Below are 16,231 nucleotides of genomic sequence, written 5' to 3'. Positions count from 1 at the left end.
GTATTTTTATAGATATTGTATTATCATCGTATTATACAATAGAAAGGGTTCAATTTATGCAAGGTATATATGATATATTGGCACAGATTATCTGTATGCTATACAGGGATTGGTGACGGGGACATAGCAGTAGCGGAACGAAGACGATCAGTAATATCTGTAATGTGTAGAACGGATTTGTGATTAGTACTAAAAATGAATGACCAATAGAGTGCAGACATAAGTAGGACTGACTCTATTTCGAGCTACATGGATAACAAGCTCAGATTGTCAGTAAGAAGGATTAGATACCATTGCATCAAGCGGAAATATACAGGATCAGGGACATTACTTACAAATTGCAATGCTACAAATCTAGGCGACAATACATTTAGACCTTGAGGGTTGAATAGTTGCTGATTTGATTCCCGTATGAATTTTTCTGCTCTTTGCAGTTCCTATTTAGTGAATTCAGTTGGTTATCAACAGCTCCTTCCTTCACGCAAACGGATGGTAATCGTTCTATTATTTCATTTTCCTTTAAAGAACAGACATAAAAGCAAAGCCCGTTGCCAGAACTTCCTTTGGAGCTGAATAGATAAATTGTTATCAACTTACTTTCTCGAAATGACTTTGTCTCCAGAATAAACTTGTCCACAATGTACCGACAGCAATCAGATTATCCCAAATTGCTGCTCTGACTGCATAAGCCGAATAGAGGATTTCATTTAATCCCGTTATGAAGGTTAATATCTGATTTGGTTGGATCTACGAAATTGGGGAGTGAAAAATCAGTCAATTGCGTTGTGCAAATATGATCACAGCTATAAAAGATCTCTCAATGAACTAGGGATTTGAGAGATCCTGTCGGTGAGGAGGAAACCAAACTCACCCTTCCGTCTAACTCCATTGGATAAACTGTATCGAACCTTTTCATCAAGTCCAAACATCAATATCTGAGCAATATGTATTTGTAGTGTGTTCAGGACAGTGATTGGATGGACCCAGTCAACTCACTGACAGACTTCACCACCGCTCCAATCTCTATCGATTCTTATGATTTCTTTCGGTAAATGTTTGCCTATTGTACCTGTTATAGGTTGATGAAAATACGAATGTGGTGGTAAAGCCTGTAGCGAATAATACGATCTTGGTTTTCTGATATATCCGTTATAGGTTATATGTTTGATAAGGATTAGCTTACTGTATACCACCCTAGGTTTGTCGTATCGTACAGCACTGTAGCTATAAGAGGGACGGAGCGACTCACCCGTGACCACCTCTCCAACCAGTCAAATCTTTATCAATCTTATCTTTATATTGTTGTAATTTCTGTTTTTCATATCCTTCTTCCCAATCTTGATATTTACCTCTTGCAGTGTTATTTTGCCTATCTCGAATTACACTAAAACTTGAAATCACATTATTATTTTTGTTTTGATTTTTGTGATAATTCTCATTTTCCAATCTTCTTTCTTTTTGTTCAATTCTCTCACTTTCGCTAAATACACCTTTATGTGTTATATTTTTATTATTCGCTTTAAATTCAGGTATTTCACTTAGATGTGTCTTTATGAATGGTGTCTCCTCCATTTTATCATTTCCTTTTCCTCCTGTATGTGTATAAGGCGTTTGATTCACGGTTGAACTGGGAGAATACGTATATTGATCAGGTGAAGATAGTGGATGTGCTTGCTGTTCAGTCGATGATGAAGATGTTATTGGAGAAGGCGTGAAAGGGATATTCGATGTCGACATTCTGAATCTCACTTGACCTTTTTCAAGTTGTTATACTATTTTACTGATACTATAACACTCGGTTTTGTACTCGACGATAGGCTACCTCTAAGCTGAATTTTATGGATTTTTCGACAATGATGCTAGATTAAGCACACTAGAAAAGGATCACTCTATTCCCTTTGCATTTACCATGTCCTGACATGAGGAAGAGAGGCATGATAGCAATTACAGCAAATATGGTAGTAACGATAAAACAGAATGACGCTTTGACCACGAATTTTCAATTAAAACTCAAATCATCTTTATATTTCTGTTGTTGTTTTCATTTTCGGTTCGTCACTTTCTACAACCGGAATTCTAGGATTCCAATGGAAACTTGGGTGGCAATATTTCATTTACGCAATGGCAGTCCTGTTTGGAATCGATGAGAAGGATCTGACTGCTGCCCGACTATTACAGGCATATAAAAGGGATGGAATGAGAACAGCAGCATGCAAGTGCATGAGTAAGAGGATTGACATATGGTGCGGGTATATGCAAATTCGATAGTGCATGATGCATTGGGTTGTATGTATTATTGGGTATGTATGTCTATTCTTCTTTTCAGATAATTCAATATAGTCTTCCAGGGTATCTAGACCTTTCTCAGCTTTGATAAGAAATAGGTTATGATTATAACAACTTCTCAATCTCCTCCTTTAATTTCTCAGGTTTAGTTGATGATCCATATCTACCTACGACTTGACCGTCTTTATTGATGAGGAATTTAGTGAAGTTCCTGTAAAAATGGTGTTCCTCACATTAACTTGATATCTTGAAGAATTTGGGAAAAACGGAAGTGCAATATAGGTAAAAACAACAGAAGAAGCAAATATGACCGAGAATGTGTTAAACACTACTTACCACTTTATTGACGTTGTTCCAGCTACACCACCTACACCTGCACCTTTTTGTGATTTCAACCAAGCGAAAACTTCGTTCATGTTTTTACCATTAACTTCTGATTTTTTCATTAATGGGAAAGTTACACCGTGATTTAACTGTAATATTAAAAAAGATAATCAATCAGTACAAGGCATCAATATATTATAAAGGATGTGTTAAGAGATTTGGATGTAACATAACAATCAAATGAGACTGCATGATTTGCTCCGACTTACTGTACAGAAAGATGAGATATCTTCGTCTGATCCAGGTTCTTGACCACCAAATTCATTCGAAGGGAATCCTAAAACTTCTAATCCTTTATCACTATATGATTTGTACAATTCTTCTAAGCCAGTATACTATAAAAGAATAAATCAAGTTAAAACGGAATGGGATTAGTACGAAGCAATCTTTCTCTTTCGTCCAAGATGCAGTCCAAAGGAAAGATCGACTAACTTGATATGTGAATCCACTATGAAAACGAAAAAGGCATTTGATTAGTTATCATACTAATCAGTCTAACCGATTTACAGGCTCTAACTGAGATATCAAAGAATATAGAGCATACCATTTCGATGCAGTATTAACAATTAATACAGGTTTACCTTTGAATGTTGACTATAGATCGGGTAGCAATGAACTTCGTATCAGCTAACATTCAAAACTAGTATGGGTAGGGAAAATGAGCTGAACTCAACTTACAAAATCTAATTGACCTTTGGATCCAGGTAAAGTAGCTTTTAACTCATAAAAACTCTTCTTAGCAATTTCAGCTGGAATCGTTTCGTATCCTAATTTAGATAAGAGAGACATTGTGATTGTTCTGTATTGAATAAGGTCAAGAAATAGGATCCTATATATCGTTCAAAGTTAGATTGAGGAATTGAATTGAGTAAATTCGATAACGGATAGAGTTGATAATGACTGAGATAGATATTGAGCTTTGACACTTGAGTTCATACGAATTAGAAGGATCTAAAGGTAAAAAGCAAGTCTATGCTACAGGTTATAGATGTTATATATAAAATACAAAACACAAACAAGGAATGAAACTAAAAGAAGATCGTTCCATGATATACATTTTCGTTACCTTTTACCTCATTCACCGTTCAACTCGGACACTTCCATAATACCCTTTCAACAACTTAAATTCCCGAAGGTCTTCTACAAGTTTTGACCGACTTTTTTGGTTGTGGAAGTTGAAAGATTACTAATAGGACATGCTTAAAAGCGTATTCAAGCTTTTATCTAGAATCCAGAGATGTACGGAACTCATTCACCGTCAGACGAAGGCGTTTTTTTCTTTGATGAAACGGTCACCGAAACCGTTCAGCTTTTTACGGTGAATGGTATTTTTAAACAACAAAACGGTCAAAATTGTAGAATCCCGTCTTTCGCGGACACTTTCAGGAACGAGTCATGATGATGTAAAGATAATGATGAATGAATAGTTAAAAAATGACATCTCCGAACGCTATAACAGGGGGCCGGATTGCAATTCATCTTACAAAGAACATTGATCTTTACTTGTGTAAGTTATCTTATAAGAAAACGGTTAGTCATGCGAAAAGGACCAAAATGCATCTATTGTACATATCACTATATACCTCATAACAAAGGCGGAACGTGGATAAAGATAAGGAATTACAGAAGCGAACAAGAATGACGTGCTATTCATGTAGTACTCAAGTATATTCGTCTATTCCTAATCCATCAAGATGACGATCCCCTTGGAATACAGATACTTCAAACGATAAGTATTCTCATATGGCGACATTCTGGGATGCTAAATGAATGGCATCTAGTCAAAGGTGATCTTGGTAGCCGCAGGAGCATTTGCAGTATCTTTGTAAAAGGCACCATAAGAACCGTGTTCTATTTATCATTGAGAGAAAAAATCAAGATCAGTCAACTCAATTTGATATAAAGATCATATCAGGCAAGAATAGTATGTTTGGTAGACTCACCTTTCTTTTTAATGGTGGTTGGGAATCTATCCATTTCTTGTGGAATTTCTGCACCAGCATCCCTTAATACTCTCATAAATTCTCCTGCTAAAGATTTTTCATGATTTTCACCTGTGAAAAAGGTTACTGCTTTTCCTGATTTACCTGCTCTACCTGTTCTACCACATCTATGAACGAAATCCTCTGCAAAAGTCAAGGTAATCAAATATCAGCTCTATTTCGATCACGGTTTAATGCAAATTAAGTGATCATGTTGCGATTGGATTGGATTTAATTTGATTTAATATATCTGAATTTGAACTTACCAGTTGTTAAAGGGAAAGTAACATTAATAACTAAACCAACGTCAGGAATATCTAAGCCTCTAGCAGCGACATCGGTAGCGACTAAAACGTTTTGTTTACCAGATTTAAATAGATCTAATGCTTTAAATCTTGCATCTTGTGTCATATCACCATGTAATGCACCAACGTTATAATTTGCTCTTTTAATTGTATATTCTAATCTTTGTGCTTCCTTTTTGTATAACGCAAAAACTAAGATTCTTGTTGGTGATTGTGGTGTATTTGGATGTGCTTTTAAGTGATTTCTGAGATGATATAACAATCGTCCACTATAGGAATGAAAACAAGAATGAGTTGGTCGTTCCACCTGGTATGTGTGAAGCTATAAATTAAACTCACTCTTTATCCCTTGAATTATCTAAAACTTCAACAACTTGTTCAATTCTCTTGTTGGCTGATAATTCATCTGAACCAACGGTTATTCGGATCGGGTTGTGTAAGAAAGTGGAAGCAAGTCTTCTGACTGATTCAGGCCATGTAGCTGAGACTGAAAGTTGAAATGAGATCAGTCAGTCGCCTAGCTAGCAGGATCGAATTGATAGATATATATCAAGGAGCAGGAAGGATGCAAGGGTCAATAATTTTTACTCACACATAACAGTTTGTCTGCCCTTGGTATGATCCGGTGTATGAGCTATAATTCTTCTGATGTCATTTTCAAAACCTTGATCTAACATTCTATCTGCTTCATCTAAAACGAGGTAGCTTACGCTAGAAGGTGATAGTTTGTCAGTTTCAAGTATATCCAAAACATCGAGCATGAAATACAGATATTTAAAATAAATCTAAAATACAACTTACCTACTCAAATCTAAATCACCTGAATCAGCCAAATCCAAAGTTCTACCAGGAGTACCAACAACGATTCTAGTTTGAGGATTTTTCAATTCTGATAATTGTTCATGTTTACCTACACCACCAAATAAACAAACTGAATTTAAGTTAATTCCATTTGATTGACCAAATTCTTTTATTGTATCATGTGATTGTTGTGCTAATTCTCTTGTTGGTGCTAAAACTAACATTGCCACTTGATTTTTTTGACTTTTTTTCCCTGATGGTGGTAATGATATAACGTGATTAAGACCTGGTAAACCAAAAGATAAAGTTTTACCTGAACCAGTTTCTGCTATACCAATGACATCTTTTCCAGATAATAATGCAGGCCATGAACAAGTTTGAATTGGTGTTGGTTTAACAAATCCTTTTGTATCTAAGAAAGGTTGTAATTTTGAATTTATAGGTAAATTTTTCATTGATAATATTGGTGGGTAGACTGAAGGTTCCAAAGTAATATTTTGTTCTTTCAAATAATCTTCATGTTCTTTGTTAAATACTGTTGATATCGTTGATGATGATGAACCAGAATTAGATGTCGATGCGGATGTTTCAGCTGGAGTAGCAGTACCGCTAGCAGCAGCTTGGGCTTTAGCTAATTTCTTTTGTTGTTTCTTACTCAACACTGGAGCAGCATCTACCGCCACTATAGATGCTTCGGCTGGAGTAGAAGTTTCGGTTGATTCTTCAGATGACTTTGATTTCTTCTTTTTCTTTGGTGGTTCTTCAGTTTCACCTCCTACTTCTTGAGTTGAATCCATTTCGGCGTCTGTACTTTTCTTCTTTTTCTCTTTCTTATCTTTCTTTTCTTTTACTTCTTCTCCATCTTCTTCGGATTTCCTCTTCTTGTCTTTCTTCTCCTTCTTCTCAATTGATGTAGTTTCAATGGCGGTCGAAGTTGAACCTTCAGCAGAAGCAGCAGCAGCTTTAGCAGCCTTCTTGGCTCTTTTCTCTTCCTTCAATCGCTTCTTCTCCTCTTTACTTATAGTCACAGCATTGGTATCTTCTATTGACATCTTGATTAAATTGTGTTGTCGATAAGAGTGTTATTAGATATAATTTGCTTCGAAATTAGTTCTACTACAAGAAATTAATTTTTCATATTTAGTAGACACGGTCATGCAGACTTTTTTATTTTTATTTTGATCTAAAACTGAAATTTCCTTCTTAAATGGGCAATCGATTTAATATGAAGAATTTCCGTCGGAATGTTTAACTTACGTTATCACGTGTCATCACTTTCATCACACATCTGCATCTATTTATATTACAGTCACTCAGTCAAGGTTGCTTTTCCGAAGTGAGGATAATCTGAAAGTGGGGGCTTGAACATTTGTTAGCAGGTAAAAATCAATAGCGAGCTGAAGAGGGCAGAAGAGGAAGTACGGACTGTCTTGAAGCACATTGGATGGTCGCGGACACAATGGGATAGACATTTTCATTTTTATTCATGACGGATTTGTTATATACAGAAAATAATGGTAATAATGATACAGTGTATTCTTCAGGGCGCCCCACAATTTTTCTCAGCTATAATTCAAAGACATTCTCCTGATACAATGGCAAATACGGTCAGCCTGTTCACAGCCAACACTGTATGCGATCTTCGATTCTATTTATTGCCAATCTCACAGATATACCTAAACATCGATATTCATCTTTCCATTCACATTACCATTTGTAGTACTTTTACTTGATTCTTCTTCCTCTTCTTCCTCCTCTTCTTCTTCTTTTCGTAAAAGTTCTTTTGCTTTCCTCATCGCGAAAGCAGCTTCCTTGGAATAATGTGAATTTCTCTTTTGTGCAAATTCTTTATGTTTTGCTTTTTGTTCTTCATCCATTTCATCTTCACTATCACTGAATACTTCACCTTGACCTGAATTGGCTGCTGTATTCGCTGCTGTAGCACCAACTTCTACACCTAAAGGTTGTGGTACACTTGGTTTATCCGATGAAGATGAGGATCCAGGTCTAACAGGTCTATCTTTTGTAGGTAATGAGAACGATGCAGATCTAGATGATGAACTTGATGATGATGGTCTTCTAGGTATTCCCTCTGAAGTTTGTGGTTGTGTATGTTGTTGTGAGTTCAATAATGTGTTTTCAGCTGTTGTATTTGGTGATCCTGGCCAGCTGAAATGGCGAGATACAAGTCAGCCAGTGCATCGCTTCGTTTAGAAGACGACGAGAAGGTTTAAGGCTCACCTTCCTCGCGTAGGACTGATAGGTGTCATAGGTGATTTAGGGACTTGATCATGCTCTAAATCGAAATTAGGAATATCTTGGTCTGAAACGATTACAAACAACTGGTAAGTACTCAACACTTGCAGAGAAAACAGTTAGCTGTTAACTTACCTAGAAGTCTATCATTCTCGGCGTCATATCTAACATAAGGTGTTTTGGGTTCGGTGATTTTCCTAGATAGGATGGATAATTGCTATTAGCAACTCAAACAATGTCATTGATACACTAGGAACCTACATGAGTGAATCTTTTTGTATCTCGGTCAAAGCGATATTTGCTTCATCCCATTGTAAGCTGTTGTAAGGAGCAAGAGTCAGTATATATAATATATGGATTGTACTATTCCCTCGTCCCACCCTTAGCCACGAAAGGTAGGATTGGCCCCTCATCCACCCTTTACCATGTCTAATCTGCCCCTATCCCACCCCTAGCTGCCGCATAGAGTAAACAACACTTACTGCTCCCCTGGAGCTCTTTCTCCATCAATTAACATCCCTTCATCATTTATACTTGATTTTCTGAATGAATTCTTTAATATACCTCTCGCTGGTGCTGGTCTATCAGCACTTGATACCACAGGAGGTGATTCTAATAAGTCATCTGTTGCTGGTGCAGGTTCACCTTGTACTTTAGGTAAATCAATATGTGTAGGATGAGGATGAGTTGATGCGTATGTATGTCCAGGTTGATCTGTTGAGCTCATCTTGTCGAGTTGAATGATGACCGGTTTAAGGAAAGATTCAAAAGTGGTAAGGTACAGTGAGAGAAGATCAAAGATGCGTAGATATCAATGGAGTTGACAAGTTGACTAGAGAGTATAATATAGTCTAAAAAAGAAGATACAGAAGATTAAAACGAATACAATTCGCTCTTACCGCAAGGATGTCATGACATTCATTCACCATCTTTAGCTTCTGAGTTTGAATCTCTAAACACGAGACCAACATACATCATGACATACCCGGTTATCTCTTTTACGTCATCATTCTAAATTCACCGGTAATCTGGGATTAAATATAATAAACTCAGTCTATAGAAATAGCTTCTGGCTTGATCATGGAATCAAACACGTGTCTAAATATTCCACGTCGACTGTAACATCAACTATGGAATTCGACGCGATTATCCCGTCCTTACACACAGGCAGGTGAACGGCAACAACATTGTAGTAACTTCCATACCTTTCTGTTCATTATCATCGTTGATACTTTACTTTTGCATGGTGTTATAACTCATAAAACGTTATCCTTCTTATTCTTACTTGTTATTCCCTCAGACCCAAAAAGCAAGAACAAAATGAGAGCTCAAGGTGTTATTGGTGCTGCTGGTACTTCAGCTTTGATGTTAGCTGCTTCAGTCTCTGCTGAGCAAGCTGTATTTCATGTAAGTAACATATACTTTTCTAGTGCAGCGTCGAAAGTTCAGACTCAGTGAAGGACGACAAAAGATTAGGATACCCTTTCAATTCTTCTGCTTGCTATCGCTCCTCTGCTTATTGCCTATACGCTTACACATCACATACCTTACAGGCTACTTCCCTCAAAGCCCCCTTCATAGAGCAATTCAATGATGCTATTTCCGAATCCCGATGGACAGTCTCAAAAGCTACCAAGCAGACACCAGTCGGTGATGAAACCTTCTCATACGTCGGTCAGTGGGAAGTTGAAGAACCAGAAGTATATCCAGGTATTCCAGGTGATAAAGGTCTCGTTTTGAGTGAGTCTCTCTTCCGTACAGATATTACCCGGACTTTCACGAATGTGCTTGCCTTATTACCGACACAAGACATCTGACTGATGTATTCGATAATTGCTGAACAGAAACAAAGGCTGCTCATCATGCTATCTCAACTCTTTTCCCTGAACCAATCGATCCAAAAGGAAAACCTTTAGTTGTCCAATATGAAGTAAAACTCCAAAAAGGTCTCGAATGTGGTGGTGCCTACATCAAGCTGTTAACTGAAGGTGAAGGTGGTGAAGGTTTCCGAGCAGGTGAAGATTACACTGATAAAGTGAGTAATATTCAAGTTACGGGCGATCGTGAAGTCCATATCAAAATGCTAATATAACTGGTCATTTAGACACCATTCACAATTATGTTCGGTCCTGACAAGTGTGGTTCAACCAACAAAGTACACTTCATTTTCCGACACAGAAACCCAATCACAGGCGAATGGGAGGAGAAACATCTCAAAAACCCACCTCAACCTAAGATTACCAAGACTACCGCTTTATACACATTAATCGTAAAGTGAGTTAATCATTATTCACACATATCAACTGAGAATGCTAATGGTTCCCTTGTAGCCCTGATCAATCTTTCGAAATCAGAATCAACGACGAAGTTGCTACAAGTGGTAATCTCCTCGAGGATTTCACTCCTGCCGTGAACCCTCCCAAGGAAATTGGTAAGTCAGGTTATTTGCAAGCATCGCGCAATAAGTTAGCTGACATGACGTTTCGATCAGATGATCCCGAGGATTTCAAACCCGAGTCATGGGTCGATGAAGCTCAAATTGATGATCTTGAAGCTACCAAAGTTAGTTGAGTTACGATCTTTCGGTCAAGATCTTGCAGCTGATTTACTGTCATAGCCTGATGACTGGGACGAAGATGCTCCTCTTATGATCACCGACACTGATGCCACCAAGCCAGACGATTGGCTCGAGAACGAACCTGAATACATCCCTGATCCTGAAGCCGAAAAACCTGAAGAATGGGATGTAAGTTTAGCTTCTGCTGACACACGAGAAATTCTAGAAACTGACCAGCTACTACATAGGATGAAGAAGATGGTGATTGGGTGCCTCCTATGGTTCCTAACCCTAAATGTGAAGAAGCTGCTGGTTGCGGACCTTGGACTCAACCCAAAATCAACAACCCTGATTACAAGGTCAGTCTCTGCTTGTCAATAACAATGACAATCTCCCTTGTTCACCTCAGCGAGATACTAATTTCAATTCTTGTAACTCTTTTAGGGTAAATGGACGATCCCAAGAATCCCTAACCCAGCCTACAAAGGTCCTTGGGCACCTGCCAAAATTCCTAACCCTGCTTTCTTCGAGGACAACCATCCATCTGACTTCACCAAAATTGCTGGTATTGGAATAGAACTCTGGACTATGACCGAAGATATCCTCTGTAAGCTGTTGAAGACACTATCGACGTTACAAGGCTAACTCATTTCGGCCTTTCAGTCGACAACATATACGTTGGACACGATGCTTCCGAAGCCAAAAAATTCGCTGATGAGACTTTCCACGTCAAGAAACCTATTGAAAAAGAAGCTGAAGGATCATTAGAAGATGAAGATCTTGATCACCCTGAGACCTTGGTTGATAAAATCAGATTGAAGGTTTACGAATTCATCCGTGAGTTGCTCCGGCCGTAGATTTGCATTTTATATAACTAACGCCATTGACGTGCATCACCAACAGACCTCGCTACTATCGATTTCGCTTCTGCTATCAAACAAATGCCAGAAGTAGCCGCCGGATTAGCTGCTGCTGCTTTCACCGCTATCGGTATGATTCTCGCTTTATTCGGTTTAATTGGTTCAGCTCCTACTAAAGTGAGTCACATGGCAAATCACTCTTGATATTTCTACTTATGTCCTCAGGGTGTAAAAGAAGGCTAATTGATCTGTTCCTTTCAATTGATAGGTAAAACAAACTACAACAGTCAAGAAAACACCAACAACTAAAGCTGTGGCACCAGTAGCTCCAGCAGGTGTAGAAGAGAAAAAAGCTTTAGATCAAGCTGGTGTACCTGTACCAAACCCTGAAATTGCTAATCCAGAAGTCAGAAAGAGAACTACTCGATCAACCAAGGATTAAGTGGTGCAAATCGATTAATGGCGCACTGTCGGTTCGATGAGGTTCAGGAGAAGATTGTTCAAAGAAGGCTTTTGAACAACTATATTTATGATCTGGGAAGATTCCAGCAGATGATAAGCAGAGAAGAAGATTATAACAAAAACAGGAGAAATGGAATATTATTCATTTATACCTTTATATACGAAGAATTTGGATTGTTATACTTTAAATCAATAGTATGATGCCCATGTATCCAGACTCGCATGATTCTGATTGGTCGATTCATCCATGGCTCGTGTAAGGTTATGTCACGTCTCAGAAGTTATTGGGTATCTCGTATTAAAGTTTGGTTGCAGCTCAAATGACATGTGTAGTCTGAGATGCATGATAAAGCGATATGACAATGCAGTGTGCGTTACAAGAATAACGAAATAGAACGAAAGTACAATAATTATAGAAGAAATAATCTTAAGTGTTTCTCATATCTGAAATCGTTCGTCTTAATCCGCTTTGTCCAAATACATGAAGTTATATGCCAACGTGTCCTCATCAAGGTCGTATAGATAATCCTCTTCATCTACACCTTCATCGTCTGCCTCAGATGCCATAGTACTTACTTCATCATTATCTGTTGAACCAGTTGAAGGAGACATACTATTTTCATTACTTGTAGCCCTTCTTTGAGCCATTGCACTTGATTCACCAATTTTTGGTATATTTTCCATGCTTTGTAGATGAGGATATAAGCCAAAAGGTGATATATCACCTGAATTATGACCTGAATCTGCATTACCAAACGTATCTATTGTTTGTTCAGTTGATAACACAAGATTGAGATCACACAAATTGTCTCTACTCGATGAATTTGATGATGACAAAACGTTTTCTTGTGATTTCTTGTTCTCATCTGATGAAACATGGTTCTCATCTTCTTTCGGCAGAGGTATGTCATAAAAACAACTTTTTCCATCTTGAACACAACGAGAACATGTCACTCCAAGAGGTCCAGAGCACTAAGAATGAAAGTATATATATCGTGTCAGTTTTACTGTACATTTATGTGAGATTTTACTTGGATGTGGCATAGACATTTGCGGAAGACATTCATAAGGTTGGACATATTTTCGCATTTTTCACGATAACTCTGTACTGCAACACAATCTTCTCCTTTATGGATTAGTTGAGCCTTTTCCTGGTGTGTTGTGTGCCTTTCCTACCAAGCGGTACATATCCTTAGTCACCGCCATTGATGTTCATAACAACTTCCCAAATTGAAATTGAGATGAGACTTTGAGTCATGAAACAAGAATGCGAAAATGCGCAAAACCCGTTGCCTTATCTTACAATATACCTCATAACGTTGATAAAACTTAAGACTCACTCTCACTTTTTTAAAGTGGCATCTCTCGCAGGCCAAAGAATTCCTCTTCATCTTATTGGCTCTCATTTCACCGTTATTACCTGAAGAGGACCTTCTTCTATTCTCATTTCTTGACTTCCATTTTCCTTTGTTTGGTCCTCTCTCAGCTGATGCATCCCGTTGTAATGGTCTAGTGGAGAATAGAGGTGCTTCCACTGGTGGCGAAGGTGTCAAAGGTGTTAAAGGTGTTAAAGGTGTTGGAGGTGTCTGGTAGTCTGATTGGCTATCCACTACTGATACTGTAGTCTCGCCTTCACTCAGATTATCACTGTCAGAAGTATTGATTGCCATGACCTCAACAGTATGTGATTTACCTTGATATCCTTCATCAGATCCAATTACATCCTCATCATCTGAAAGTGATTCATCGACTTCTTGAGCTTCCAGGTCACGAGCGTGACCAATAAGCATATTGGTTGGACCGCAAGTGTAGAGAGGAGGTTGAGGGGTATGATATGTGAAATGACCATAAGGATATATCTGATTTCCATTATAGGTTTGAGGAAGATATGTATGACATAAATGATTATATGGGTGACCCAAATTATTCGAACCACCATTTTGAGTAGTATAATACCCTCTAAGAGGATACCACGGAGAAGTTTCCTGTTGCTGGTGTAACATAATGATTATTTTAACGTTTTTTGCCTTTTTTTTTGTTTTTCTGTTTTGATTCTTTTTCCCAATAAATTTCTGTGATTGAATTGCTTTTCCTGATCCTAATTTCTTTTTTTCTTTTTTTTTTTGAAAATTGCTGGTTTTAATTTTGAGAACGATACAAGTCACGAAAATACAAAATAGATTCAGCGAAACAAGCAGATAAATGCACTGAATAGTTGAATTAAAAAGAAGACAAGTCACTTTTCAATAGAATTTATTGTTTAGATGGATATGTTTATGTATGAAGAACAAGAATGAATTTGTATGTACAGTGGAAAAAAAAGCAAATGTGAGTGGGGAAGGGGGATTCTGGTAATGTTTTTTTCCTTTGGTCAATCGAGAATTCCTCGATAGATGATACAGCATAAGATGAGTCATGCATTGGCGTACTCTGGTTTATTACTCACACGATTAAGGATGACTTAACCTTGATGGTAAGTGAAACAATTATGTATTATAATTTTTTTCCGCTTTGATACGTTTTTTTAACAGAGTATACGGGGTTTACGAAGCCAAACGGAAATTAGCTTCACACTTTCCGCAAAAACAATTCAATCTCTCAATGTTACAGTATTCGACTGATCCTATCAAGTAGGATCGATTGGCCTTCGGCTCGTATAGGTAGGCTCATAGCAATACACCTCAAGCACAAGCTGCGATATCAGATTGAAATGCTCATGTTTGCATTTTTCAGTATAGAAACTTTCTTAGAAAAATCCTTTTGATAAGCGTTTCATGGTAGCGACATGTAGAATTTTTCTCTTACTGGGTAATTTAATATGCGAACATCATCTTTTTTTAGCACAACAGCCAAGAAAATTTCGTAAAATCCCTCATACATGACAAGGTTGTGATAATTGGAGATGTCATACATAATACAACCTCGCTTAGTATTGGCCAGAGTACATGACTACTTCTTGTATGTATGCACGCCGCTCGACTGCCGCAATCCAAAATAAGCTGTTGACGTTTTATGTTTTAGCTTTTTCTCTTAGAAAAAAAAAAAAAAGCTTTATGTACCCCATTTCTTGGGACGTCATTAACCATCGCGCAACTCCGATTGCTACTGCTGCTCTCATATGCAAATTGGTGGTTACCAAAAGATCAAAAAATCCGGAAAATATAATGGTGATAACCTTAAAGCCAAAACAAAAAAAAAAGAGATCTGGCCCTTCATAATCGTATCACCTCGGGCAAGGCAGTTTTGACAAATCTGAAACCTGTGTTCATACTACATTTTACATTTTGTAATGTTGACCTTCAATTCCGCTGATGCCGGATGCAATGCTGATTGGTCCAAAGTGCAGCACAAGGTAAGATCGTCTTCATATTTGATCTCATCGCATTCATATATATACATGGGAAATATAAGCACCGTGCGATAAGAAACTGATAGAAATGTACCTGCAAGGAGCATAAATCATAATATGTATGTAATGAACTCCGTATGAGCCATCCACTCTGCTAAGTAAGGTCAAGCAACTATATCATCCTGAAGCGAACCCAAGTGTACCCTCATAATTGTTTATTCAGAAGTGTGTGGATAGCATACTCCTTTTCGTCAATAAAAGATTTTTTTCCCAATTAACCTGTGGGAAAAACTTAATCACCATAACCTTGATGATAAAACATTCCGTTTTCCCCATTACTTTGCGTTCTTTTCTTTTCTTTTCTTCTCTCTGATCGTGATAAAAAAGTTTCTTATTGTAGATGCGCAGCTAGTGATGTTTACTTCGGCTACTGCTGCTCACGACAACAGGAACATTTTTACCCGGTACTGTATGACAAAAGTTATTGTAACCGACCATTAATTTGGGCTCATTTCTTTTTGACCCTGGCATAGTGATACACTGTATCATTACGATACGTCATTTGATGGGTCCTGAGACATCTTTCAAAGTGCTACATAGTACAATCTCTACAATGTTCACATAAATACGCAATCTGCATACTTCCTTTATGTATGCTTACTGTATATCCTGTCATCTGCATATTGTACGGAAGGGTTTGCTTACCGCCAGGACAAAACCAATACCACAGCATCTCTTCTAAGCATGCATACTATACAACAGAGAAATAGCATATCTAGCTTGGTATTTTATTGAGAATCCCCTTTGTTCACGACTGATAGATGGTAGTTGTCGGTTGGGGTGGGAGGGAAAAGCTGAATCCGGAACCATGGACCTGCAACACTTACAAGCAAGTAGCCGTAAAACAAAGCAGTGCCACCAACGAACGTAAATTCAAAAAAACTACTTGAAAAAAAACGTGGACCCCTGAAAGATCACACTGTACGGTG

At 37.8% G+C, this 16,231-nt stretch overlaps 6 protein-coding genes across 6 annotated transcripts; 1 reads left to right on the top strand and 5 right to left on the bottom strand.

Annotated features, from left to right (window-relative positions):
* Positions 1 to 147: 147 nt before the first annotated feature.
* On the bottom strand, positions 148 to 1,737 carry L201_008050 (uncharacterized protein; the record flags this gene model as incomplete). The annotated part of the gene is made up of 7 exons (XM_066223750.1): positions 148 to 157; positions 235 to 245; positions 336 to 437; positions 598 to 747; positions 872 to 908; positions 997 to 1,137; positions 1,250 to 1,737. The coding sequence occupies 7 exons, from the start codon at positions 1,735 to 1,737 to the stop codon at positions 148 to 150; spliced, it is 939 nt and encodes a 312-aa protein (XP_066079847.1).
* Positions 1,738 to 2,391: 654 nt separating this feature from the next.
* L201_008049 (uncharacterized protein) lies at positions 2,392 to 3,459 on the bottom strand (the record flags this gene model as incomplete). Its single annotated transcript, XM_066223749.1, has 6 exons — positions 2,392 to 2,497; positions 2,623 to 2,759; positions 2,880 to 3,005; positions 3,103 to 3,118; positions 3,215 to 3,264; positions 3,349 to 3,459. 6 exons carry the CDS (start codon positions 3,457 to 3,459, stop codon positions 2,392 to 2,394), a joined length of 546 nt encoding a protein of 181 aa, XP_066079846.1.
* A 988-nt stretch (positions 3,460 to 4,447) lies between these two features.
* L201_008048 (uncharacterized protein) lies at positions 4,448 to 6,810 on the bottom strand (the record flags this gene model as incomplete). The annotated part of the gene is made up of 6 exons (XM_066223748.1): positions 4,448 to 4,521; positions 4,614 to 4,796; positions 4,919 to 5,226; positions 5,297 to 5,444; positions 5,550 to 5,668; positions 5,759 to 6,810. The coding sequence occupies 6 exons, from the start codon at positions 6,808 to 6,810 to the stop codon at positions 4,448 to 4,450; spliced, it is 1,884 nt and encodes a 627-aa protein (XP_066079845.1).
* A 624-nt stretch (positions 6,811 to 7,434) lies between these two features.
* Positions 7,435 to 8,741, bottom strand: L201_008047 (uncharacterized protein; the record flags this gene model as incomplete). Its single annotated transcript, XM_066223747.1, has 5 exons — positions 7,435 to 7,927; positions 8,000 to 8,081; positions 8,150 to 8,211; positions 8,276 to 8,332; positions 8,497 to 8,741. The coding sequence occupies 5 exons, from the start codon at positions 8,739 to 8,741 to the stop codon at positions 7,435 to 7,437; spliced, it is 939 nt and encodes a 312-aa protein (XP_066079844.1).
* A 593-nt stretch (positions 8,742 to 9,334) lies between these two features.
* On the top strand, positions 9,335 to 11,873 carry L201_008046 (uncharacterized protein; the record flags this gene model as incomplete). The annotated part of the gene is made up of 12 exons (XM_066223746.1): positions 9,335 to 9,421; positions 9,568 to 9,754; positions 9,859 to 10,049; positions 10,119 to 10,288; positions 10,345 to 10,445; positions 10,506 to 10,576; positions 10,632 to 10,760; positions 10,820 to 10,930; positions 11,016 to 11,178; positions 11,235 to 11,408; positions 11,475 to 11,608; positions 11,700 to 11,873. 12 exons carry the CDS (start codon positions 9,335 to 9,337, stop codon positions 11,871 to 11,873), a joined length of 1,692 nt encoding a protein of 563 aa, XP_066079843.1.
* Positions 11,874 to 12,352: 479 nt separating this feature from the next.
* On the bottom strand, positions 12,353 to 13,896 carry L201_008045 (uncharacterized protein; the record flags this gene model as incomplete). Its single annotated transcript, XM_066223745.1, has 2 exons — positions 12,353 to 12,865; positions 13,234 to 13,896. 2 exons carry the CDS (start codon positions 13,894 to 13,896, stop codon positions 12,353 to 12,355), a joined length of 1,176 nt encoding a protein of 391 aa, XP_066079842.1.
* Between the last annotated feature and the right edge of the window lie 2,335 nt (positions 13,897 to 16,231).

The sequence above is a fragment of the Kwoniella dendrophila genome, chromosome 11 (assembly GCF_036810415.1).
Source record: "Kwoniella dendrophila CBS 6074 chromosome 11, complete sequence".
NCBI classification, from domain to species: domain Eukaryota; kingdom Fungi; phylum Basidiomycota; class Tremellomycetes; order Tremellales; family Cryptococcaceae; genus Kwoniella; species Kwoniella dendrophila.
This window is presented reverse-complemented; position numbering and strand designations above follow the sequence as displayed.